At 39.4% G+C, this 26813-nt stretch overlaps 3 protein-coding genes across 3 annotated transcripts in view; 1 reads left to right on the top strand and 2 right to left on the bottom strand.

Moving 5' to 3' along the window:
- Window positions 1-3736: 3736 nt before the first annotated feature.
- LOC119792500 lies at window positions 3737-8675 on the bottom strand. Its single transcript, XM_038299156.1, has 9 exons — window positions 8601-8675; window positions 7169-7282; window positions 5409-7085; window positions 5213-5312; window positions 4992-5140; window positions 4786-4898; window positions 4612-4701; window positions 4393-4515; window positions 3737-4293 (listed from the first exon to the last, which is right to left on the bottom strand). The coding sequence occupies exons 1-9, from the start codon at window positions 8653-8655 to the stop codon at window positions 4093-4095; spliced, it is 2622 nt and encodes an 873-aa protein (XP_038155084.1). The 5' UTR covers window positions 8656-8675; the 3' UTR covers window positions 3737-4092.
- Window positions 8676-9176: 501 nt separating this feature from the next.
- Window positions 9177-11122, top strand: LOC119792513 (glutamine amidotransferase-like class 1 domain-containing protein 3A, mitochondrial). The gene is given in 6 exon segments (XM_038299175.1): window positions 9177-9251; window positions 9885-9997; window positions 10106-10238; window positions 10241-10276; window positions 10380-10581; window positions 10666-11122. Coding segments are annotated over 5 exon segments (672 nt in total). The 5' UTR covers window positions 9177-9251; window positions 9885-9889; the 3' UTR covers window positions 10859-11122.
- Window positions 11123-21724: 10602 nt separating this feature from the next.
- nsd1a (nuclear receptor binding SET domain protein 1a) overlaps window positions 21725-26813 on the bottom strand; it is a 32669-nt gene continuing 27580 nt past the window's right edge. Inside the window, exons 21-23 of the mRNA XM_038299171.1 lie at window positions 25009-25115; window positions 24694-24892; window positions 21725-22958 (exon numbers count right to left, since the gene is read on the bottom strand). Coding sequence (XP_038155099.1) covers window positions 22213-22958; window positions 24694-24892; window positions 25009-25115 — 1052 coding nt within the window. The 3' untranslated portion in view covers window positions 21725-22212. The remainder of the gene's footprint in view (window positions 22959-24693; window positions 24893-25008; window positions 25116-26813) is intronic.

Raw genomic sequence — 26813 nt, 5'->3', positions numbered from 1 at the left:
ACTTTGTACATCTCTTAATTTGATAATATCCTTGTTTTTCTCCCCTGATAAGAGGCAACCTGTTTTAAAGTTAACTATAAAACTTGTCACAAGAAGCTGAAGAGGACCTACAAGGTTGTTTTGAGGCAACAGACATGGATTCACTGTCTCAGTGATATAGATAGAACATCAATGCAATGACTGAGTGTGCGAATGCCTATAAACACTTTTGTGTAGTTAACACTATTCACACCAGAACTGTGAGAAGATCTCCCAGTAATAAACCCTGGATCACCACTGATCTGAAAGACCTGCTCAAAATGAAAGCATTTAGGAAGGATGTCTGGTAACAGTTAAGGACTATAAATAAGCAACTGCAGGTCAAAATTAGAGAAAGCAACACTATTTACAGGAAGAAGCTGGAAAGCAAGCTCCAACAGAACAATATCAGAAAGGCATAGTCAGGGATGAAAAAAATCAAAGAGTTAAAGGCTTAATAGAATGAGACAGACAGAAGTCTGGACAGGGCCAATGAACCAATGATATTCTTCAATTTCAGGAACAAGTCAAATGGACATCCCCCCTCCTTTAACCCAAAGCTTCCCTCTCAGACCTCAAATGTTTCATCTTGATCTCTCCCATGACCTTACTGATTCTATGTTCCCTCCCCCTTCCACCTATCTGTTTTTAGATAGAAAGTAAAAAGACACAACTGGAGAGAAAAATCACAATAAGGCTCAAGTCCAGATGGTGTCAGCCCCAAAATACTGGAGGTCCTTATAGAGTACCTCTTTTGGATCCTACAGCACCACTTCAACTTTAGCCTGACCAAGGGGATAGGATGTGCGATATTTTTAATCATTGCATGCAGCTACAGCTCAAACTGTATGATGAAACCGCAAAGTTTAAAAGTTCACAGCTCACAATGCATGTTCTCACACACTGAGGCCCGACACTCGGATGTGATCCACCTGCTCACACTGGACCTCCAGACATCACATGTCGAACTGAGTGCTGAGAGAAAGTGCTGGTTGGACTTGTCAATCTGGAAGAGGAAGAACTCCGTTGTTTGCACAAGGGCAGTGCTCGAGGTCCCCATAAATCGGCTCGTAGATGCTCATAACTCTGCTTCAACAGTAGGATTTGTCCACAAACACCTTACGACGGTCAACTGAATTTCAAACATGTTTGATTTTCTCCAGACTTTACGATTCCTGATCGGGAGGTGGTCGTGAGAGGCTAATCGCCCCTCGTTACCCCCTCTATATTACACAACGCACGATGAGGGTGAAACTCTGCCCGGCTGGAGAATCTGCCTGAAAAGGGCAAAAAATCGTACAATATACGCCCGGCTTAAGACCTGTTGTCTCATACCAGTAACAGAAAACTATGCCAACGGTTCTCAACAAGGTCCTGAACAGAACATTGTTGGTCCAGCTTAGCATGCATGATCTCAGAGTTGGAGTTGAAGACACTATCATAGACAAGGCAGGTAACACTGAGAGGATTGTCTTCTTTTATGTGACCAGTCCACTAAACACAAATCAGCCTTAATTTCTTTGTCAGAAACTCCAGAAGACTCAGGTGGAGCCATCAACAATTGCTTGGAATGAAAGACTACCTGAAAAATATCACAGTTTGTGAGACTGAAGGGTCAACTGCTTGATCAGGTTGTCAGCATCACAGGAGTACCATGGGGGACAGTACTCCCACCATTCCCTTTTACTCTGCATACCTCCAATGTCTAGTACACAACAAAGTCCTGTCATCTGCAGAAATACTCAAATAACTCTGCAGTTGTTGGGTGGATCACAGATAGACAAGAAGCTAAGTACAGAGAGCTAGCAGGACAATTTGTGGTGTAGTGTGGAAACAATCATCTAATCCTGAATGTGAACAAAACATAAGAGATTATTGTAATTTTCAGGAGAAACAAGATCAAATTGATTGCAATTAACATCATGGGAGAAGAAGTAAAGGTGGTGGAGGTGTATAAATCTTAAACCTTGGTGTTTATTTGGACAAAAGACTAGACTAGAGGTGCAACTGTAAAACCATCTATAAGAAGGGAAAGAGTAGACTGTAGTTCTTATGGAAGCTTAGGTCCTTCAGTGTTTGCAGGAAATTGCTGCATCTTTGTTAAGTCTGTTGTAGAGAGTTTAATCTCTCCTGCCATCATCTGGTCGGGTAACAGCATGAAAGTGGATGATTTTAAGAAGCTCAGCAAACTGACAGGGCAGCTAGACTGATGAATTCACAAAGAAGAATTATTTATAAACTAAACAATATTATGTACAACGTGAGCATCCTCTTCAGAAGACTTAAAAAGCAGAGTATCTTTAGTCAAAGGCTTATCCAGATCTGGTGCTAGACAGATCGCCACAAGAGATTCTTCCTGCCTGCCTATTAATAAATACAACTCCTTAAAATAAACATATAGGGTACTTTTAAATTAATTTAATTGAATCTTAGGTAAACCTGCAGCTTGCACCCGGTTCTTACGAAAGCTCCTTAACTCAGCCTCCCTGCATCTTACCTTAGGTCTGCACTGTCTACCATGCTCACACTGATTTCACCAGCCTTGTAGGCTGTGGTGTCTATAATTTTACTAAACATTAGCAAAAGTAACCAGCTGCATTGCACACATTATTCTGTGTTTAAGTTTATTTTTGCAGACATCCACCACCTATCAAATTCTGGATATTTTTCTCTGATTACTCCAGTTTTTTTAACACTATTAAATCCTAGGACTTTTGAGGGGAAAGCTGAATAAATCAGGACTGACCCATTTTCTTCCAAATGGCTTCTGCAGAATATGAAGAGCCAGACTCTGCAGACTACCCACTAAAAGACAGAGATCTATTTGAGTGCGGGGGAAGCTTATTGAGACCTTTTTTTACTATTATTTACCATTTGTTGTAGCAGCAGTTTGTTTCAATAGTAAAGATTAAGCAATGAGAGATTATCATTTAGAGGGCCTTTTCTGTTGTGGAATGCCCCCTGAACACAGTTCATGTTGTAGGGTGACCAAATGTCCTGAATTGTATGTGGCAGTCGTCCATGTATCCATTCTTTTCTGCCTTCCCAGAAATGACAACAATGCCTCTTAATTGGCTGGATTAAAAAATAAAAAAGTCAAAGAAATATTCACTAAATGTGAACAAAGCACCGAAAGCCACGGTCAATGTCACTGAACTGCACCAGTGCCTGACATCTTGAACCAACCTGCTCAGAATGTTCTTAAAACAGAAAAGGAAAAGATTTTAATACAAAATATGATGAAAACTAGGTTCAAATGAAAGAAGATGCAGCTGCAACAAAGACTGTGGTCTGCAGTGTGAGCCAATTACAGGTGGTTCTCAGCTTTCCCTTTTCCAAATCTAATATATTTCTAATCTAATGATTTCAAATTGATGCAAATCAAAACGCATATTGTAGTTTTAGATTGTCTCACATATCCATTCAGTAGTCGTATAAATCTAAAGAAATATTTCCGGAATAAACTGATTCTATTAGAATGGTAGCTGCAATCAACTAATAGTTTTTTTTGGTTTGTGTTTTTACTGTCATATGCAAAAACTATTACAGGAAAGAAAACAATGTAATCTTCCCCGCTTCTTGAGGGTTTAGGAGCAAAAACATTGCTACTGCCTTTAAAAAACTATACAATTGTGGTTCATGATGACATAAGGGGTAATTATGAAAAACCCATTGCCATGAAAAAAATCACACATTGACTTAAACATTTATATCATATCGAAAATTTTCACTCTATCGTTCTTATTTTGCTTTTAATTTCTTCTTTTCACACTTATATAACCAACAATGTGTTCAATCACAACATTGTTTTCAATAACTTAACAAAGAACAAAATCACAGATTTTTAATCTGTGAATCGTATACAGGACAAAGATAGACAAAGTGAATTGAAAACGAGACATAAACACAAATATATAGATGAAAATTACAGTATAAAATTAAAATAGTTATTTTGCTTGCTAATATTACACTGTATATTGACTTTAAAATAATTTTCCATGTAATTTAGCAGCTGTGTGTTCATCAGACCCTTGATCCCTGGTCTCTTTTGAAACCAGCAAAAAAAACAGGCTGTTATGAGTAATTTCTGACTTTCCAACTCTGTGGGGGGGGAAATGTGACTAGTGTTGGGTTTGCAGTTCCTCTTTCCAGCTCTGTTGTGTCTGTTGAACTTTGGTCTCTTTCCATATCTTGTAAAGGTAGATCATGTTCGAATCCTGGATTGATATAACCTTGTCTGTGCCGATTCCGTACCTCTTCAAATATCTGAAGAACCTGAAGTGCAAGACAAAATGGAAAGCCTCAATATCAATAATCACCAGAATGAAACAGTTTATTCTACTAGTACAGGAAAACATCAACAATCTTTGTTACCTTGGATTTTGGAATGAGTCCCACTCTGAAGAAACCAATATGTCCAGTTTCAATCTTGGTGCAGTCAATGACAGTAGAGGCAATATTCTCTGGGGACGGTCCATCACACAACACCCCTTCCACCTAAACAAAAAAAACAAAAAACTAAACATATTTACTACAAACCAAGAATGTGTTTATTTTTCTTTGAACTCATCAGAACTAAATCCTGGTTATTACCTTTTTACCCAGTTTGGCATACACTTGGTTATGGTGAGTTGTGTCTGCTTCACCTGTGGGGTTGGCTGAGGTGACTGCAATTGGACCCACCTTTCAGACATAAAACCAAGTCAGTCAATTAAGTTATATTTATTTGAACTCTGATGATCTTTTGTGCCTAATGTTAGAGTTTACCAGATTAATTAGATGTGTGGCTACTGCACAGTCTGGGCTTCTGATGGCAATGCTTTGTGGAGTTCCAATGTGTATGGCAGCATCTCCCAAACCAAATACATCTAACCAAGGACCTGTAAGAGTAAGCCCACGAAACCCATAAAAAATTTAAAAAGTACTTTTCTAAATGCATATAAAGTCTCATCTGAAAATACTGACTCTCTCACCTCTGGGTATGACCATGCTAATTGATGAAGGCCATGCAGCCTCCATGAAGTCGAGGAGCAGAGGGCTCAGCAGGTGTCTAACAGGCTCCAGCTGCTTGACAGAAGAGATCCACATAGACATGGGTCGGTCCTGAGCCTGTTTCTTAACCCTAAAACCAAACAGCAGTGATTCTTGATGGGGAAATAAATAACTGTGACAGTTTCAATATAATGAGACTTACTTGTAAGCTTTGATAACTGCATCTGGTCTGTTGCAGGCAGCTACCAGCACATAGACAGTGTCAGTTGGCATTCCACATATGCCTCCATTTTTCATTATTTCTGCATCCAAAAAAACAGAGAAAAGTGTGAAAGCTGAGTCCAGGTCAAACATCTAAATAGCTTTAAGCAAAAAAATGATAAGTTATGTATTTCTACCTGCAATCTGCTGGACTGATGATGCTTTGCGAGCTGGTACATGAGGACAGACTCCTTCCCCTCCTCCGACCCCACCCAGCTTGACTAAAGGTTTTCCTAAAGGGATTTGGGGAGCTTGAAAGGTGCTATTAAAAAGGTGCGCCAAAAAACAGTAAAAACTGACAAGACCAAAGATGATTGTGACGCCAATATCATAACCATAAGGCATTGCACCTATTGCATCAAGCAGGAAGCTGATTAGGATGAGCTGGAAAGTAAATGCATAGATGAACCAGGCAACATTTAGAAATAAAGCTGCAATTGTCACCAGAAGGTTAAACAACATGAAGCTAATAATCCCAACAGCTACGTTAAAGCTTCTGGTCTCACCATAAAGACCACCGAATCGTGTTAACCCCCATACTGTCCACATCACCCCATAGAGAATAAAGGCTGTGCTCTCAAAGGTTTTACCCCGAGCAAATGCCACAGAACCACAAAGTAGTTGCAACACTCCACCAGCCATTACGGCCCAGGGTAGAACCAACACCTCCAAGGGGTTCCTGTCCCCAATGGTGGCTGTAATGGCAAAAGCAGCCAGAACATTGCAAGCATGGCCCAACACTTCTGCATCTGCATACTTGGAATAGCCAAGATGAGGCGTATGTCGCTCTTTATCGAGAGCCCTGAGAGTAAGAGTTTTAATCCTATTTACTAAAGATTTAAAGTGACCCTGCCCAGTAGGAATCTTGCTACTAGAGACCATGTTGAATGTAGTAACAAAAAGCATTCCTGCAGTAGCTACAAAGATAGCTCCCTGTACACCCTGAGTGCCTCCCTGGAAGAAGCCTTGAGGCTGTGCTGCGATGGAAATACAATAGGCTACATAGAATAACTGGTAGAAGCCCTCCAACAAGCTCTTCTGACAGCTGAACAACGCCAGGACAGAGAAAAGAACTGCAAAGACAACAGGGAAAGGGACTGGAGAGAATGGCTGGATGGAGTACAGAGATAACAAAGCACTGTAACCCTCAGCAAATTTCAGCAGGGATGCAAAGCCATAAAAAGTTGCAGCTAGTATGTCCATAGCTCTGTAAAAGAGGATGCACATGCCAAGCTGGAAGACTCCAGCTGTCCAAAGCCAGGGGACGTGGCCAACAGAGAGTTTGGGGACCACGCCTAACAAGGGACAGGCTAATACAGATGCAGATAACAAGTTCATCACCAAACCTACACTGACTGCATCACTGCAGCTCTGGTTCTTTTCTGTTTTTAGCTCAGATTTTTGTTTCATAACTGTACCTGGAGGTTTAATTTTACCCTGCGTGATGGTGTACAGCAAACGACCAAAGCCAAAGTAAGCGCACACAAGACAAACAAGGAGGTAGTTTGCAGCTGTGGCAGACTGACCAAATCCTGAATCTGAAAGACCAGCAATTTGATGGGCACAGGCCAAAGAAATGCTGACAGCTATCACCAGTAAAACAGGGTTATTCATAAAGACAGCAGCAGTGCCTATGATGAAGAGGGCTAAGGTAAATGCACCAAGGCCAGGGATCAGAGAGGATTTTAGCTCTGAAAGTAGCAACACACTCTGTCCTATCAGGATGTACACCAGACCAGAACCACACCAGAGAGCAGAGATGGTCAGACACAGAGTGGAAAACAACTGGGAGTGAGAGAGACTGTGACGAACTCCTGGAAAGAGACAAGGTAGGGTCAGGAGCCTGGAAACAGGCAGAGAATTCAAATGTGTGTAGGAAAACATGTTGAAAACAAACCTGTGTAAGCGACCAGGGCTGCGATGATGAGGAGTAAAATGCCCAGTGCCGAGTGAGGAATGAAGGGTTCTTCAAACGAGCTGGCATAGCTGTTCACCAACAGCAGGAGGGAACCTGGAAGTCAATGACAATTAATGTGAATATCAAAAAAACATAAAAATAAACCTATTTTTGAATAATTTTTTAAAAAGAAAAGTAGAAATAGATTTTACAATAGCCACAGTAACAATGTCTGTTAAGCATACCAAGTTTTACATTAAAATTATATTGTTTATAAGATATTTTAAAAAATCAAGATGTTGAATTATGCATGTCTTGACAGTAGTAAATCTGACATTTCTATATTGAATTTAGGGTGATAATACAAAAAGTGGAAATATATGTTTGACAAACATTACATTTATGTAGACCTTTGCAGTAAGTCAGAGGATAAAGTTTTATAGTTTCATATATTTTTCAGATGAGTTTACACTGAATGCTTTCTAGTAAAATTTAAAACCAACTGTAATTTTAAGACACGTTTGTTTACATAGAATATTTCATTAGAAAGACAATTTAAAGAGCTGTACATGAGAAGAAAAAGACAAGTATATTGCAGTGGCATAAAGGAAACATAAATAATTGAAGCGAATAAAAACAAAGGATTAAAATGAGAATAACATTAAGAAAATGATTAAAATGATTAATCAAATATATAATCAACGATTTAAACTTTTTGGTATAATTTTATCATTTCATCTTATATATATATATATATATATATATATATATATATATATATATATATACATGTATATATATATATATATATATATTCTTTCTTTCTTCACCCTATATATATATATATATATATATATATATATATATATATATATATATATATATATATATATATATATATATATATATATATATATATATGTATATATATATATATATATAGAAAGCAAGAAACAAAGAAACAAAGAAAGAAAATTAACCATTGACTTTGAAGTTAAATGTTATTGATGAAATTGAAAACATTTTGAAATCATAATGTATCCCAAGTTTTCTCTTTTTATGAACGCTATTGCTTTTAAGACATAATACATGATCTTATAAACTTTGTTGTACTGTATATTTTTTTCCCTCACTTGTGCTCAAAAATTGGGAGAGACGTATTATGATAATTCATGTTTTGGTTTAAACCTGTCTTAACCGAGTAAGTGATCAAATCTAAATATATGACAGGATGTAAAATGAGGGGGAAAAATACATTTATCAAATTGCAAACACTGGCAATTTATCTTGTGTGAAAGGCAATCACACATAAACTTCCAAAAGGGCCTGATTGCTATTTTAGTTTAAATGACAAATGTAGGCTTACTATATGTATACTGCAAAAAAGCCCAACAGCACCAACAAAGGAATTAATGTAGATTTAAAGTCTTACCTCCTAAAATGCCCAGGATGCCGACGGAAACATATATTGAGTTGGACTGAGCCATAGTCACAGTGCTGCTCAGTAATGATGTGAAAGGGACTTTTATACAGCTGTGAGTCATATAAATATACAGAACCACACGCCAAAGGTGGAGCGTTTCCTTCTCAGGAAATCACACAGCCCAATCAAAGCAGTGGGAGTCTCAGCTAATTTAGTTTTCCAGGAAAAAAAAGAAAAAAAACACAAGGGAAATGTGAAATCTATTTCTTAATATCTTTAGGCCTGATTATTATCATTGTTATTGTCATTATCATTGTTTTGTTGTTCAGTCATCTAACCCTGAGAGCCACACTTACATCCAACTGGATTAAAAAAGTACTTTTGAGTTTTGTTGTGACGATATTAAACCTCAGTCACTTCCTTTTTCTGAACCCACTCGTCTGAGACATCTCAACATCTTTGCGTAATCGCCTATGGGACTTTAAAACAGTCATTATGAGTAAGGATTTTGTTGTATGTGTGTAATATGGGAGTGATGGGGTGGGAGGCGGGATGTTAGTGTTATAAAGCTGCCCTGCTAAGAAACCTGCCTTCAGTTCTCCCCTCAAGAGCTCCTGTTCGCACACAGGACAAATAGGCCGGCTGCAAAACAAAATTAAGGTTAGTAATCTATGCTCTGGACCTGTTTGTCTTTTATTCTATTTAACTGTTATTAAACATCTAATAACATCAACCCCACATAAAACGAGGGTTGCATCATTTAACCCAAGTTCAGTTTTTAACCTTAAAAAGCTGTTTTAAAATGAGAATGTCTGTTATAGCTTCGTGTGAGTTACCATGAATAACCCATAACTTGGATTACTACACTAGTAACAATGATATAAACGTAAATATAGCTTAGTAGTGTGTCATACGGCTAGTGCTCAGAGAAAAAGGTTCTGAATTTAAAAACAGACACCTAATTTACCATATTAAAATACATTTAAAAAATAACCTTTAAATACTTTGTTACTAATAAGAAAAAGACTTATGCACTCTGCTCACATCAGTGAGCATATTTTATTTAAAAATGTGGCATTTACATTATCATAGGTTAAATATTTGCACATAAAACACCAAAACAGGACTGTGAATGTTTTACATTAGCATGCAGAAGCCACCAGGTGGCCATTTATTTGTCCAATCCTGGGGAAACAGAAATTCAATCCTAATCATGAAGAATACATGAAATATTTCCTCTAATATCTTAATTGGTCTGTTGACTGGGTGAAGATGTCTTTTCTATTGTTTCAGTAATCATGGTGAAGCGTGTTGCAGTTATTCTGTCAGGCTGTGGAGTTTACGATGGTACAGAAATCCACGAGGCCTCAGCTGTGCTCATCCATCTGAGTCGTGCCGGAGCTAAAGTAAAAACCAAAATATTAGTATTTATCTATCAAAACAATGTGTTTATAGAATCCAGCAGTTGTTAACTTGTTTTTCGAAGATTTACCGTGTTGATTGTTTGACTCCAGTTGCAGATGTTTGCTCCAGATGAGGATCAAATGCATGTTGTTAATCACTGTGTGGGAAAACCTACAGAGGAGAAAAGGAACATTCTGCAGGAAAGCGCCCGTATCGCCAGGGGCGATGTGACGGATCTGGCCAAGTGGATGTCTCAGCATTTGATGCTGCCATCATTCCAGGTGAGATGACTTTCTATAGACCCAGAGAGAGCTGTGAGAAAATCCTCTAATTTACATGTTTGCATGTAAGTTTTTCCTGAACAATAATTTGGGTCTCTATCAGGAGGGTTTGGTGTTGCTAAGAATCTGTGTGATTGGGCTGTGAAGAACAAGAACTTCACCATCCAGCCTCTCCTGGAGAAGCTAATCAAGGATTTCCATAAAGCTGGAAAGCCTCTGGGCATGTCCTGCATTTCTCCTGTCCTGGCTGCAAAGCTGCTGCCTGGCTGTGAGCTCACTGTGGGGCAGGACAAAGAGTGTGAAAAGTGTGTAAACATGTTCAGTGTAGAAAAACATATTTACTAGTTTCAGAGATATGTTGTGACCCTACAATGTGTTTTTTTCTTCAGGTGGCCGTATGCTCAGACAGCTGGAGCTATGAAGGACCTGGGCTGCAAACATGTGAACAAAGAGGTGGATGAAGCTCATGTTGATGTCAAAAACAAGCTGGTCACCACCTGTGCCTTCATGTGCAACGCTCCCTTTCACAAGATCTTTGATGGAATCGGCGTTATGGTTCAAGAAACCCTGAAACTTGCCTAAAAAGATTGCTACTGTGTGATCAGTGCTATTTATATTGTCTGGGAATCCATGACTGGTATTTGGGAGTCACTTAAGAAACTGTCACAAAAACTGTAAAATAGCATTGGTGATATTTTTCAAATGAATACAAGACCTTTAAAGTTCCACAACATAGGCAAAAGACAAGTAGCCAATGACCAGCCTATTCATTGTGCTATTTAGAGTGCAGTGGGAAAAAGGTATTCAGCTATACAGTCCAGTTAAATAAACGATAGATGGATTTCACTTCACTTTCATCCTGCAGGAAAGCTGTGAAGGTCCCCACATACCGTTACTCAAAACACTTACAGACATTTAATAACAAGATACAATTCCATGAAATAATTCCTGAGAAACAGTCTAGCTTGTCAATTATTTTATCCCAAACACTCCCTAATAGGATGAAAAACCCCTCTCCCTTAGACACCTTCTAGCCTTGCAGCACTGAGGCATGAATGAATGAAACTCAGCCCTCATTAATCAATATATGTAAAAGTGAATTAATAGGAGATGGATTTTTTTCCCCACCATGGTTCCACCCTTTCAATTATAAAAAATATATAATTTTTTTAAGTCATTGAAAAATAAAAAGCAAGAAGTCAATGACGATTGATGAGGTTCAGATGAGTAAGCAGGAGTCAGGTTTGTATGTACTGGGAGTAAATCAATCTGTGGCATAAAATGTTCCCTTGGAAAGGATTATGACAGCTAAAATATGTGGCTAATAAATAGGGCCCTGGAATCTCACTTCATTGACAAAAATAAATTCAACTTTTTTCCAATCAGATATTTTTTATGCTGAAAATGTATTATTTTTAACTCTTATCTTCATAAGTTACCCTTTTTTCCTTAAAAGAGAAAAGGTCGAATCAATCGAAAAATAGACTCCTTTATGTATACAAAGTGTAAGTTAAATGATTAAACCTAAACCTTATGAGTAAAAAAGATAAATCTCAATGTAAAAGGTTTAAACCATAACATAAAGATGTTTCACACAGATGACAAGTTCAGCTATTCAGAATCCCATATTTGACAAGGACGAGGTTTAATAGTTGCGCTCCTCTTCTCAATGGTAGCTGAGATCACCCGACCATCAGAGCTCTGACATATGGAACATAAGAACACAGGCAGGTAACTAAAACAGCTGCAAAAGTAAGCATGGAAACAGTGACGATGGTCTGGATCATTCTCCAATCCAGAAATCTCTATCAATATTTACCATCAGCCATCAGGTGGCCATCTGAAATTTGTACCTCCAAAATTAATCAGTAAGTGAATTCCTTCCCTAAGTTTAATGCTTTATCCATAGTTGTCCATTTTGTAACTGACTCATGGTCATGCCTAAGATTGCTTGGTGATCATAGACCAGAAGTACAGACATGAAAGCAACAATGAAAGTTGCAAGCCCGGTACACAGCACATATTGGCTTCACCCTAAATCTTCAGCCTTAGAGGAGAACACCTTTGTGATGAGTCAAAGCAGAGATTGATTTTCCTATCTGTATATAAACCCCAGATTGATACTTCATTAGTCTGCAAAATGTATAAATTAGTGAGTAAGTAAGTAATGTTTATTTATATAGCACCAGACACAGAGGTCACAAAGTGCTTCACAAAATTACAATACAAATCATAATGAATTTACGGTCATACATACATTTACATCTCCTAGAATTAAAATGCTTTGTTAAACAAATAGGTTTTCAGTTCGCTCTTAAAAAATCAACAGAATAAAGTAAGCGCAAGGAAAGCGGGAGATTCCCGCCCTCTGGAGGTTCCAGAGCGCCGGCGCGACCGCCTGAAAGGAGCGATCTCCCCTGGTCCTGTAACGAGTGCGAGGAACTACAGTATGAGCAGGTTCTGGTCCTGAGACTTCAGCCTCTGAGAGGCGGTATGAGGACACAACAAGTCTCTAATGTAGGATGGAGCCTGACTGTGAAAGACTGTTAAAAAATTGTGCTTCACAGTGTTGATTTCAACTCTCTCAGTTTGTGATCATTTGTGTGTTTTATTTGAAAGTGGAGTAATAAACAATTATCATTAAAATTTATAAAAACAATTAAACTTTGATGTCTTATTATGACTGATCACACATTTTTATTTCACATATTGGTACAATGTGTTATAATTCTCCCCTTTTGGGACCCTGAGTTTTTGGTTTTCAGTTTAGTAGATTTTTGGTGCCAACAGAAAATTTACACAATGAACCTAAGATCAGAGAGCACAGAACCCTGATGATATGAAGAAAGTTTGTGCAGAGGAATGGATTAAAGTCACATGTTGGAATGCAAACAACTATTATCTTCATACTAAAGATGTATTAAAGGCATCATTGCCAAAACAAGCTTTTCTGCTGAACTTTAAATAGATGTCACGTTTCCTTTGTCATCCCACTTTATTACGCATAAACTCAATATTTAAGATTTTTGCGGATTTTGCAATTCTATATCCTTTAGCATTCTTTGCACCAGGTTTTCTTTAACTTCTGTCTATATTACTCAACTTCTGACTATTTTCTTGAATTTCCCATCCCTTTGCATCCTACATACCAAATTCCTCCTCCAGCTTAGCGAAAGCCTCCCTGGCCTCCCTCAGTTCTGTCTCGTTCAGCACAGGCAGCGCTGAGAGGAAGCCCTCCTGTTTGTAGCTCTCCTGTAGTTTAGCTGCAGGTGTGTTCATCTTTCTGTTTCTCCTTCCAAGGTTGGTAAGAAACAAACTGAAGATGGAATTTGAAGGTTAAGCAAGGTTTAAATTCAGTGAATGTCATCAAGGATGTGTTCTTAAATTAAACTTGTTTGTTTCCCCACTTTTTAAATAAAATCTGGAACATTCACTTAAAAATAAGCACTACTCCACCCAGTTGTGCTGAGTTTGCAGAAATTACAACTCATTACGTGCTTGAAGGAAGTTCATTACTTGAAGGCATAAGGGGAAAAAAACTACATAAACAGTGTTTCAGTATTACTACCACAAATATATAGTAATGACAGCTGATTTCTAAATACTGCATAAGATGGTCAAAGAATGCGCCCTCTTTTTTGCTGAAGTATAAAATGTTATTGTTCAAAGTCTAAACTAACTAAAGCATAAGATTTCTTTCCATACCTCTTGTCTGCTCAGTCTTCTCCTGCTCTCAGTGAGTCTGGATGCTGTTAAATTCATTTCTCTCAGCCTTTATATCCTCTACAGCATCATGGGAAACTCCTACCTCAGTGACAACGTCTAGGAATGTATTGTTTAACTTCATCCTTATTATCTACATCCTCATATTTCATAGAAAGAAACAATCGCTGTGACACGGTCGGTTTGAGAGCTGTTGCATCATCCAGGTGTGTGAAGGATTTCTTTGTTGGAGGTATTGGCTTTATGTGTTATTTTAATTTGCTGTCAACTGTTTTACATTAACAGGATACAAACGATGTGATTCATAGGCATACACTTTCTGTTGAAATCTAGAAGAAAAAAAAAAGGTCAAAGTAGTTTGTAGTAATTACTGTAACTAGTTTCACACCAGTTCTCCATCCCTACCCCACCCCCATTATCCAATTATTCACAATTAGGGAAATTACATTGAACACAGGAGAAGTAAAAACACTCCCAACAATAAGTTTTGTTATTAGGCTGTGAAGAAAGAAACACGAGTTGATGAAGGGTGTGAAGTGTGACATGAAATTTCCCCAATTTTTATCAGTTTCTACACAACAACCCACCTTAAATTGCCTTCAGGTCTGGTTGAGCTTTTCATTATTGTGTATACTTCATGTTTGTGTGCTTTACTGGCAGTTCACCTAATGTCGACCTCGCCATCACTGTGTACACACTCAGCACTCTTAGTGCATCAGCATGGCTGGAATTTCAAACAAATTTCCTTTTACCATAAGGAAGTACTTCTATGAAGTAAATCCATAAATAAATTCTATAAACAAATTTAATAGTTCAATCAATATTTATCCACTTACATTTGTACTACATATATATGTGTATAAATACACTATATTGCCAAAAGTATTTGCTCACCCATCCAAATTATTGGAATCAGGTGTTCCAATCACTTCCATGGCCACAGGTGTATAAATTCAAGCACCTAGGCATGCAGACTGTTTTTACAAACATTTGTGAAAGAATGGGTCGCTCTCAGGAGCTCAGTGAATTCCAGCGTGGAACTGTGATAGGATGCCACCTGTGCAACAAATCCAGTCGTGAAATTTCCTCGCTCCTAAATATTCCACAGTCAACTGTCAGCTGTATTATAAGAAAATGGAAGTGTTTGGGAACGACAGCAACTCAGCCACGAAGTGGTAGGCCACGTAAACTGACGGAGCGGGGTCAGCGGATGCTGACGCGCATAGGGCGAAGAGGTCGCCAACTTTCTGCAGAGTCAATCACTACAGACCTCCAAACTTCATGTGGCCTTCAGATTAGCTCAAGAACAGTGCGCAGAGAGCTTCATGGAATGGGTTTCCATGGTCGAGCAGCTGCATCCAAGCCATACATCACCAAGTGCAATGCAAAGCGTCGGATGCGGTGGTGTAAAGCACGCCGCCACTGGACTCTAGAGCAGTGGAGACGCGTTCTCTGGAGTGACGAATCGCGCTTCTCCATCTGGCAATCTGATGGACGGGTCTGGGTTTGGCGGTTGCCAGGAGAACGGTACTTGTCTGACTGCATTGTGACAAGTGTAAAGTTTGGTGGAGGGGGGATTATGGTGTGAGGTTGTTTTTCAGGAGCTGGGCTTGGCCCCTTAGTTCCAGTGAAAGGAACTCTGAATGCTTCAGCATACCAAGACATTTTGGACAATTCCATGCTCCCAACTTTGTGGGAACAGTTTGGAGCTGGCCCCTTCCTCTTCCAACATGACTGTGCACCAGTGCACAAAGCAAGGTCCATAAAGACATGGATGACAGAGTCTGGTGTGGATGAACTTGACTGGCCTGCACAGAGTCCTGACCTCAACCCGATAGAACACCTTTGGGATGAATTAGAGCGGAGACTGAGAGCCAGGCCTTCTCGTCCAACATCAGTGTGCGACCTCACAAATGCGCTTCTGGAAGAATGGTCAAAAATTCCCATAAACACACTCCTAAACCTTGTGGACAGCCTTCCCAGAAGAGTTGAAGCTGTTCTAGCTGCAAAGGGTGGACCGACGTCATATTGAACCCTATGGATTAGGAACGGGATGTCACTTAAGCTCATATGTGAGTCAAGGCAGGTGAGCAAATACTTTTGGCAATATAGTGTATATGTGTGTGTATATATATATATATATATATATATATGTTTTATGTATTTTTTCCTGTCATGGTGTTTTAAAGAGATCTGACCCACATGCAGGAAACCACTCAGAGTAACCAGAGTAAAAGTTTAACAGGTTTATTAGGAGTCCAAATGGGTTGGATCCAGGTGAACTCAGAGAGCTGGTGAACCGGAACTGGAAGGAAGAGGGGAAGTTCACAGAGGTTAGTTCAGGGTCCGAGGGAACTTTGAACGACGTCTTGCAAAAACAGAGGTAAACTGGACTCACTTTTGCAGAGAAAGGTTTCTTCCCAGTATCCAGTCGGTGTGGGTTTTTCCAGAGATAGAGTGGCTCGTTGGAGGGCAGACAGGTTTTGGTTTGGTTGGTTCCTGAGGAGCAATGGAGCTTAGATGTCCAGGAGTACTTGAACTGGACGTGTGGAGATAAATTCCCTGCTCAGTGTGAAGCTCAAACAAACCCTTCCGGGGGAGAAGGCCAATAATCCAGTATGCAGGATGACTTCCTGCCGAAAGGCAAAAGACTAAAACAATGTTAGAACTCAGAGAAACAAAGACTCAGTTAGACGAATCTAAACTCAGCTCGGCTAGAGTACCCAAAACTGGCAAACACTCTGGCGTCGAAGTAGTGACAGTCCACCGCTCAAATACTCCCCAGTGATGAGCCAACCAGCCGCAGGTGTGCAGGAGGACCAACGAGGACAGGGCACCACCTGGTGGTGGAGGGAGAGAAAAACACCAAAACACAACCCACACAGACTGGATTCCTAACATTTCCCTCCATTGCAGTACGTCACAGATCACATTACAATGACTGTAAAAACTTTTTCACTCCTAAATCATGACACCCCCTTATCCCCCCATTCTTAAGGTGGTCCTAACTGCCTTTTTGCAAACCCTTAATCTACAGGATGCTTCATCTGCTGCTTTTCTGCTAATCCAGCAATTCATTATTTTCCTATCAAGAATCTGTATGGATCAAAGTGTATTGTTAAACATCCACTCAAGGAAAATTTCTCTGGAGACTTCCTTCAACTCTATTTTACCAAGACGAACTTTATTGTTTTTAAATCCAGGAACACAGAAACCTAACGGAAGCAGGAAATAGATAGAAATTTGCTTTACTATTAGATGGCCTGCAGCCATTTTTACTGTAACTCCAGGAAAGAAGAATATAATTGATATAAAAACCATGTGTATTTTATCTACAATAAACATTGTCTAAAAGTGGTAGTCAAATCTCTGTCACACTCAGCCTTTGTCCATGCTTAGTTATGACAACAGCAGATTTTTCCCTTAATAGCAGATCAGATCGCTTTTATTGACAGAGTAAAGTCAGAAAACTGAGATAACCAACATACATTTCTGATTCTGTGTGGTAAAATCAACAGGAAGTATATAGTTACATGTTTTTGAATCCAAAGACTGGCTTTATTTCTTTTAATACTTTTTATGTTACTTTAATTAAACAAAAAGCAAAAATATTTTTCATGAAAAAGTGGTACAAACCTCAAAGGAAAATTAGGTGTTTGTGTACTGTGTTACCGAAACATTGAAGAAAAAACTATTTGCAGTAATTATAGAACTTAGACTGTGTGCCTTCTCGATAATAAAGAACATAAACAAAAGTACTTAAAAGCAGTTTTAAGTCATACTTTGATTGCTATACTTCATAGAAACAAGGCAGTACCTGTGGATATCTTTTCTTCAGAGAAAATCAATATCAAGCAAAATATCAAATAAACACAGATAAAATAAGAGATAACTGCCTTAATGATGAGGAGATAAATTAGTTTTATCTATGAATTAGTGTCTAGAATCTTTTCCCCCACGGCTGCATTTCTGGTGACACCATCACTAAGGGTTAGCCTTGATGATGTCACCAGTGTGACAGAACTCAGGAACGTAAACAATGAGGAGCAACATGTAAGAAAGCCAGGGCTTAGTAAGCGGGGTTTATTGTTTTGCTCAATTATCTTTCCAAATCACCCTTACCAGTGCTGCGCCATGTTTAATGAATGTAAACCAAGATGTTTGGTCTTAATAGATCAAAAGCAACTGGCGCAGCATGTTGACGCCCGTACGGTGTGTTCAATGGTGTCACGTAATTTAGTGGGTCAAACTGGGTCAAACTGTGGTGTTCCCACAGCATACAGATCAGAATGGAGGCAATTTTTACGCAGGTCGATTGCCGAGTCATTTAACACGGGTAGACACGCGTCAGTGAGCTGTTAGCACTGCGACTAAAAGCCGATTGTGTCTGGGTTAATCGAGCTTTTCGACCATTTGTGACCAAACGACACAAAACTAATATGGGTGAGTAGAACATGACGTAATAATTTAAAATCAAGAAGCCAATGTAAAAACACCGGCGTTCCCCTTTAAGGCTGAGTTTTGTCCAACTCAGTCTGACAGAAGAACACAATACAAAAGGAAAAATGTTACACTGTGACATTTGACTGTTAAAGAATTAATAGGTAATATAATAATAATAATGACACCTAGTGTTTCAAATTATAGGAATACACAAGACAGCCTTTCAGGTTACCAAGACAAGAGAGACCAAGACATAGTGCTGCTACATTTAAGATGGATGAAGAGGATTCAGCCACAGATTGTTGAGCAAATAGTTTTATAGGATGCCAAGTCTTCCTTAGCTCTAACTTATCATGGACCTTTAACATGAAACTCACAGAGGAGCAACTGCTCTCCAAAAAGTTGTTGGACATTTACGAAATATGTTTTCCTGGAAATTTTAAAAACAAAACTGTTAAGGATCTTGAGAACAGCTGGACTTCATCACACTAACTTTGCAGGATTGACAATTACCTCCATCTAGTGGTAGACTTTTGGAATAGCCTCAGATTCACAGTTGGTATTGAAATTATCTATTTGTGAATCGATTTCATTTAAAAAAACAAAGAACAAAAGCTGTTTTGAACAATAATTTACAATAACTGAAACATGTATAGGCCACAAATAAAAAATAAAAATAGTACACTGAAATTCAATCAATAAAAGCAGAATAAATTACAGTGAAATGGTTTCAGTAAAACAAAAAGAAATAACAAATCACCTATGTCAAAATCTGCTAACCGGATTTTGTCCCATGCAGGCCTCTACTGCAGTACAGGCCTGCATGGGACAGATTTTCAAGTCCCGCTCCCACAAAGAATGATGATTTTCAGTCCCACTCCCGCCCAAATTCCAGACGCATGAATCAGACGTTCGCCTACTGCTCAAGGTAATTCGTGTCATTAGTTTGAGGAATGAAAAACGTGTGCTTAGCTGAGCACATTGTTGGCCGATTCTTCACCGCATAGTGCGTGTTGGGTGGCACGAGCTGCTGCTTCACAATACCCAGCTAACCTACCAAAATCTACTGCGGATATTGTTTTTATAATCTTATATGCCACTCATCATCACGTTATTGTATTAAATAAAAATATAATAAGTTATAATTAATCATTTTAAACCCGTATGATGGAGCCCCACCCAGCACATTGTGATGTATAATGTGATAGACATAGTCTGATCATTTATTTTACATTTTAAAATGTGTTTTTAGTTCGTGGGACTGCCGCTTATCACTGTTCCCGCCCGCAGCCGCAATGAGCTTTCAATATTTGTCCCGCGCCGCACTGCTGTGCTTTTGGTCCCGTTGGTCCTGAGGGACTCCCGCGGGAGTGCAGTGCACTACATGCCAGTAACATTACGCCACATGATTGTTGCCAAATGATGTAAAACATTGTTGTTGCCCAGGCAACAATAATAACATAATGCAGCATCCGTGTGCAAGTCTGAGCTAGATGGGGGGCCAGAGTTGGCCATGGCCACCCTTAGCCAACCATTGGCCACCCCTACCATTTATTCCCTCTAATACAGATGGTGAAAGCAGTTTTACTCTCAAGAAGAAAATTCAAAACAATAAATTTTTTGTGGGTAATTATACATATCAATATACTAACATCAAAGATGATAAGTACAGAATTCGTGCTCTTTTTATAATTAAATGTTGCGTTATTTGGGGTAAAGAGAAAACTATGTGTCTCTGCAAATCATCTAGGAATCTTCAGTGAAATAAAAGATAAATAAAAGTTTTAATAAAAACTTATCAAATAATCAATTTATGTAGATATTATTGCTTTTAAATATCAATTTAATGCAGAATGCTTATTGCTACAAGTAGGTAAGTAATGAGAATGGAAAAGATTTACGCCCCAGATGTTAAAACTGAAAGAATTTTATCCACTATACCTTTGATTTAGAAATTAGATGTTTAGATATATGCGTCTACTTGTTAGCAAGGGCTGTAGGAAAGTATAGTTTGTCTTTATTTAGAAAATATGGATGTTTTGCTCATTAATTTTCCTGTTGGAACAGTGTACATCAGGGGTCTTCAACGTTTTCCAGGCTAAGGACCCCCAAACTGATGGCGAGATGGAGCGGGGACCCCCTAATTTTATATAATGTATGAAATTGTGTTATATCACACTGGTTCTATCTATTACAGATGGAGTAATGTAATGGAACTAATTTTGTCCTGGGATTATTAAAGTATTTTTGATTCCTGGTTGATGGGACAGGTGTTGTGAATGAAACGGTGTCTAGCTTAAAGGAATAGTACACCCAAAACATGATTAGCCTTCATTTTCTACTCACCCCCATGCTGAACAACACTCTGGAGTACTTTTTTGATATCTCAAATGCATCTGGAGATCTGGGAGGCTTCTTGCTGTCTGCTGACATTCAAATAATGGAGGTCTATGGTGCCCGAGGCAGAAAGGTCCATAAAAGTCCACAAAAAACGTGTCAATATTCCTCCATACTGCTCGTCCAATGTATTCCAAGTGTCCTGAGTGGGTAGCGTCCATAATTTACTCGAAATGAAGTCATTTAGAATGTTTTTAGAGCATAAACAGTAGTGTATAGGATTTCCTAAAAGCGCGCGCCTGCGAGTTCACGAGCCTACGGAAACCGCGGCAGACCAAACCAGACGAAAGTGCGCATTCAGCTTGCCAAAGAAACCATGCTCTTCCTCAACACTGAAGTCCTCAGACATTTTTCTTTCGTTGTTTCTTTCTTTGCACAGGTAAACAGCACATTTCTTCTTCTACGCTTGCATTATCGGCAGAGCAGACGCTGAATGCGCACTTTCGCCTGGTTTGGTCTGCCGCGGTTTCCGTAGACTCGTGAACGCGCTTTTAGAAAATCCTATACACTACTGTTTATGTTCTAAAAACATTCTAAATGACTTCGTTTCGAGTAAATTATGGACGCTACCCACTCAGGACACTTGGAATACATTGGACGAGCAGTATGGAGGAATATTGACACGTTTTTTGTGGACTTTTATGGACCTTTCTGCCTCGGGCACCATAGACCTCCATTATTTGAATGTCAGCAGACAGCAAGAAGCCTCCCAGATCTCCAGATGCATTTGAGATATCAAAAAAGTACTCCAGAGTGTTGTTCAGCATGGGGGTGAGTAGAAAATGAAGGCTAATCATGTTTTGGGTGTACTATTCCTTTAAGGTTTATAGTGAAGTTTCACCAACACAAATGAACAGTATTTTAATAAACAGAAAACCAGGATGCTTGTCTGAAATGAATGACTCCAGTGGGTTTTTATTTGTCACTCCTCACGGACGATGAGGGTAAAGTTTTTGCTTAAGTGTAACAAGGATTCATGATTCCCGGGAACAGAGAAAGAGGTCGTTAAGAAAGAAACTAGACAAGACGGTCTCATGATGACATTTTGGTAAAAAGTCTCACTCATTTCTTATTTTACAAACTTTGCTTTTTTTTTTTTTTTTAAAAAGGTCAAACTATGTAAACAGTGTGAATGAGAACAAATCAAGAGAGCACCAAACACAGATAAAAGTATGGACAGAAATATAAAGAGACTGAGTGAGACAACAGATCAGCCTTAGCACCAACACTCATCCCCGCTATCAGTCTGGAGATGAGAAGGCAATGTTGTACCACAGCGAAGGCAGCGCTGCATTCAAGTAGGTACCGACATCTTGAACTCCTTTAGTTCTGTCAGTGTGCAGAGGGAGCTCCTGCTCAGTGTTACAGCAGATTCACTTCTCATCCTCCATCCTCCCCCATTCTCCAACTTCTCCATCATCAGCATCATAATCGCCCCAAGTCTCATATTCATCACCTCCTTCCTCCTCATCTTCTTCTATCACGTCACTTCCATATACCCCCTCCTCCTCCTCATCATCATCCTCATCTTCCAAAATATCCAGGTCCTCAGTCTCATTTTCCTCCTCATCGTCGTTGTCATCGTCCTCCATATCCAAACTGTAAACCTCCTCCTCCTCGGTCTCTACAGCCTCTCCCTCCCCACTGGGGGATCCGCTAGTGGTGCTGGTTTTCCGTTCAGTTCTGTCAGTGGGGTAGGACCTGCCGGAGGGGATGAGTCTGGAGGTAGCAGTCTTTGTGTTGATGTAGAGACGAGGAGGAGGTTCTGGGCAGGATGGGGCAGCCTGGGTGGGAGGGGAAGAGAGGTGAGCAGCAGAAGAAGACGACGAAGGAGGAGGAGTCGCTCCTTTGATGACAGGAAGCACAGGAGGAACGGGTACAGCCATGTTCCCGGGCCTCATGGAGGCCATGTTGGGCATGGATTCACGGATTTCCCCCGGCTCTAGTGGGTCGGGTCCACACGGGTCGTGGTCGTTGCAGGACAACTTTCCGTCGAGCTTGGAGATGAAGAGCATCCCTTCCCGATGAGCATTACAGTACGAGTTGGGGCACATCTCACAGAAGGAAGACGCCTCTTTACCACAGACGTCACACTGATGCCACGGACACTCCCATCGCCCTGGAAACAGGATCATTAGAAACATTTAGCATCAGAGCAAAACTTTTCTGTCTTTTATCACATAACAACCATAAACTTCAATCTATTTGCTGGGATCTGATAGACCAGTATGGGGGGAATTTAGTTCCGTTATTATTACCAGAAAAAACACATGGAAATTAAATCCAGAAATGAAACTTTGAAAAATGTCTTATTAAAAAAAAAAGGTTTTGAGAATAACATTGCAAATTTTTCTGGGGGTTTTCATATGAGTGTTGTTTCCTTTTCCTCGCCAAAGGCAGCTCTTTGTGGCGAAAGAGGGGGGTAACTTGTGGCTCTCTGGAGCACATGTTTGCATGCAACGGTTTTACTAGTTCAAGGATAAAATCTCTGCGTGAGATGGTGAAATTTAAAAAGCTCCTGAATAAAACCAATGCATTTCTAGCTGCTATGTGCAGGAGATTGTAAAATACAGGCACAGGCCAACTTCGCGTTGGAGCTTTTACAGAATAATTTCTGATAATCTGATCCAACAAATGCACACCAACCTTTTTGTGATTAAAGCAGACCAAAGGGCTCTGGTTTGGCTTTTGGGCCACTGAATGTACCGGCGGACGTGTGGGCAGGGCTATCCAAACCTTAAACCATTAAACTTTCCCTATTGTCTGATGGGTCACTGATACGTCCGAGCCGCTTTCCTACCGACCAGTCGTCATCATCGGTCTCTGCATCTCCGCCCGAATCGCTAACATCAATATTTTGAAGCATTTCTAAAGCCTGTTTCGCTGTTAGATTTTTTTCTGAAAGCCAACAGTTCTGGAGTTTTCTAGATAAAACGCTGGTTGCTAGGCAATGGTACGTCAATCCACCGCAGGAAGAATCTAAATTGCAACCAATAGAGCCATCAAAATGACAGCTGTGGGAGATTGAGGTAAAATTAACCATATTTATTTTTCAGGTTTTTATTTTATTTAAAAACTACATGAAAATTAAGGAAATACGGAAACAGAAAAAGTGAGTTAACATGACCAACATAAGATTAATGCAAATAAAGTTCTTTCACTTCAAAAACCTCAGAACCATCAAAATGACGGCCTTGTTAGTTCTAGTGTTAAGGTAATACTTTACCAGTCCCATTTTAAACCAATCCGAGTGAATTTGGTCCCACTCTGAATTAGTTTCACATTAACTCTCTAAATACACGGTTTGTACAGGAATGAGCAACTCTAATTTAATGCTTTTTAATGCTCTTAAAAATAATTTTAATGCAACAAGTAACAATGACTCATATATATACACAGCAAATTCCTTCCTCATCTTTACTGTCGGCAGGCTGCAATTCCTCGATTTCCAGCCACTTTTGTTGAAATTAGCATTTTCGCCATTCTACAGATTTTTCTCCGCCTTGAGCTTCTTTTCCGAACATACTGCTTAACGATGGCTGGAAGCAGTTCCGCGCAAATATATCGCGATATTTTTGTATATTTGCAAATATATACATAATTTAGGAAATTGTTTTTATAAATTTTTTTTTTATATATAAAGCATTTTAAATGCCAAAATAATCACATTTAATGAATTTTAATGCAAATTCAGGCCTTAATTAAAAAAATTATTATTTAATGACTTTTAACAATTCTTAATGACCCGTGGAAACCCTGAAATAGTGTATATCTTGCTCCAGTTGCTGTTGTAATAACTCTTAAAGAGTAAAGTACTTTGTCACTGCTTATTTAACACTGTGGAATTTACTCACCTGCCGGCCTCTTAGCCAAGTTAAGGCAGTCAGCGTGATAGACTTTGGGACATCCCGGCTTTTTACAGGAAACGATCTGACCCCCGTCACCGCAGCTGAAACATTCGTCTTCCCTCTCCTTGGTTACTTGCTGCTTAGTCTTCTTCTTCATGGAGCCCTTCCTTTTCCCTTCCTTTATTTTCTCAGCTGGTGGCTGGTTCTAAATAAGGACATGAAATGAGGATTTTAAGAATCAGGAAGCGGGTGAAGGCTAACAAAAGCAGGTTTTATTTTTAATTCGGATTATGCTGCGATGGACTGAATGTTCTGTTTTACCTTTGGTCGCACCCCCAGGAACCCGCTACAGTTTGGAGCTCCACATTTACAGGCAGTCTTCCCGTTACCGCGACACTCCAGGTTGTAGTTGAAGGTCAGCTCAACCCCTAATGCAAAAGTGACATTACAGCTCATATTAAAGTCCTTTTTTTTTAAAGCAGAAAAGTAAGTTGAAAAACAAATGGACTACAATATATGGATGATTGAATTTAATCAGCAACTGCCTATTGTTGTAAACAGACTAGCTAACTAGCTAAACATAGCTTGTAGAGCAGAAGTAAGGAAGTTTTAGGTTTAAAGGTCCTCACCCCCTTTAATAATTCTAACTCTAAGACAAGAAAAAACAGGAGATGAGGATTCAGAACTGTTCAAACCACAGCGATGACAGAAAGCTCTGGTGGGGAATCAGCGGCCGGACCATTGAGGCAACCAAGGAAGATGTTAAAAAGCCTAAAATACTTTGTGCAGAGATTACTTTAATAAAAGCATAGCCATTTACCAGAAACCTTCCACCTACACCTCTAGCCATGGTAATTAGCTCTCCCTTTTTTCTATGTAGGAGATACATGTAAGCAAGTGCTTGACTCCATCTTTCCTCCGATTATGTTTATACCTTAAGGTCTAACCAACACAAGAATGGAATTAATTTTGTTCCATTTTTGTTGCAAGCAGTGATGTATGTAAAGCACTATTTGAAAAAAAAAATGCAATTCCTAAAACTCAAAGAAATTTAAAAAACAAAAAAAAACGGACAAAATATAAAATCTTTTTATAAAAAAATAAAGATAAATAAAAAAACAAAATAAAATAAAATGAAAAAACTAAATTCCTAAAACTGGCTAAAACATTTTAAAGGTGTAATTTCTGGAATATGTTTTTTATGTCAGTTTATAAAATGTGCTTTTCCAAATGTTCATGTACAAAACATGTTCTTTGCTTGCCATAATAACGGAACAGAATTTCTTCCATACATGAGCAGCATTAGGGTAGAGCGATTCCCTGCTACTTTAACACCTGCTTCAAAATGCTGACAATCAAATGATAAGATCATAAGAAGGATTTAAGAACTTCAGCACACGCAGAGAAGCCTTTTCATCCTTTTCATTCAGGTGTGTCAGACAAGTGAAACAGCTTTGGATCACTGAGGAATGGAGTTTAAGTCTCTAATTTAGAGCAAAATTTAGAGCATTCTACTGTACGAAACTGAATAAGTTTGAGCGGTGCTGCATCCAGCAAATAATGATTTGACGCATCGCTGTAGTGTCACAAAAGTCTCTCAAGTTACTGTATTTTCCGGACTATAGAGCCCTACCACAAAGTGTTTTTTTAAACTGGAAACATTCATGTCAGGACTCAGCCGACAGGGCCATGCAGTTTCTGCCGGTTCTGCTTTCTCCGCAGGTGTTTGCAGTTGACAGGTGGGCAGGGCGCTCACACCTGTGGCTGGTTGAGCTGCGTCTGATCGCACTATAAGAGCAGCATCCAGACAGCAGGAGGACGCCAGAGTGTTAACCGTAGTGGTACGACTAAGGCCACAGTCTCTCTACTGAGTTCTGACTTCCCTCGTTAACCCAAACCTCTGTGTTCCCCAGGTTACCTCTCGATCGCCTTTCAGAGGGTCCCACTCGTGCTGACTCCAGGGTCTGAGTTCCCACAGGGTCCTCCCTTTCTCCTGGCTCAAAGCAAGGTGCTTCGAGCCACTCTGGTTTCTCCTGCTGCCCCGGATCATTGTTAAGTCAGCGCAGCTCTGTCACCCTCAAGCCCGAGCCTCACCTGTCACTGAGACACCCGCCACCAGCTCCATC

The sequence above is a fragment of the Cyprinodon tularosa genome, unplaced genomic scaffold (genome assembly GCF_016077235.1).
Source record: "Cyprinodon tularosa strain WSP-4 unplaced genomic scaffold, ASM1607723v1 ctg42, whole genome shotgun sequence".
Taxonomy (NCBI): Eukaryota; Metazoa; Chordata; class Actinopteri; order Cyprinodontiformes; family Cyprinodontidae; genus Cyprinodon; species Cyprinodon tularosa.
This window is presented reverse-complemented; position numbering and strand designations above follow the sequence as displayed.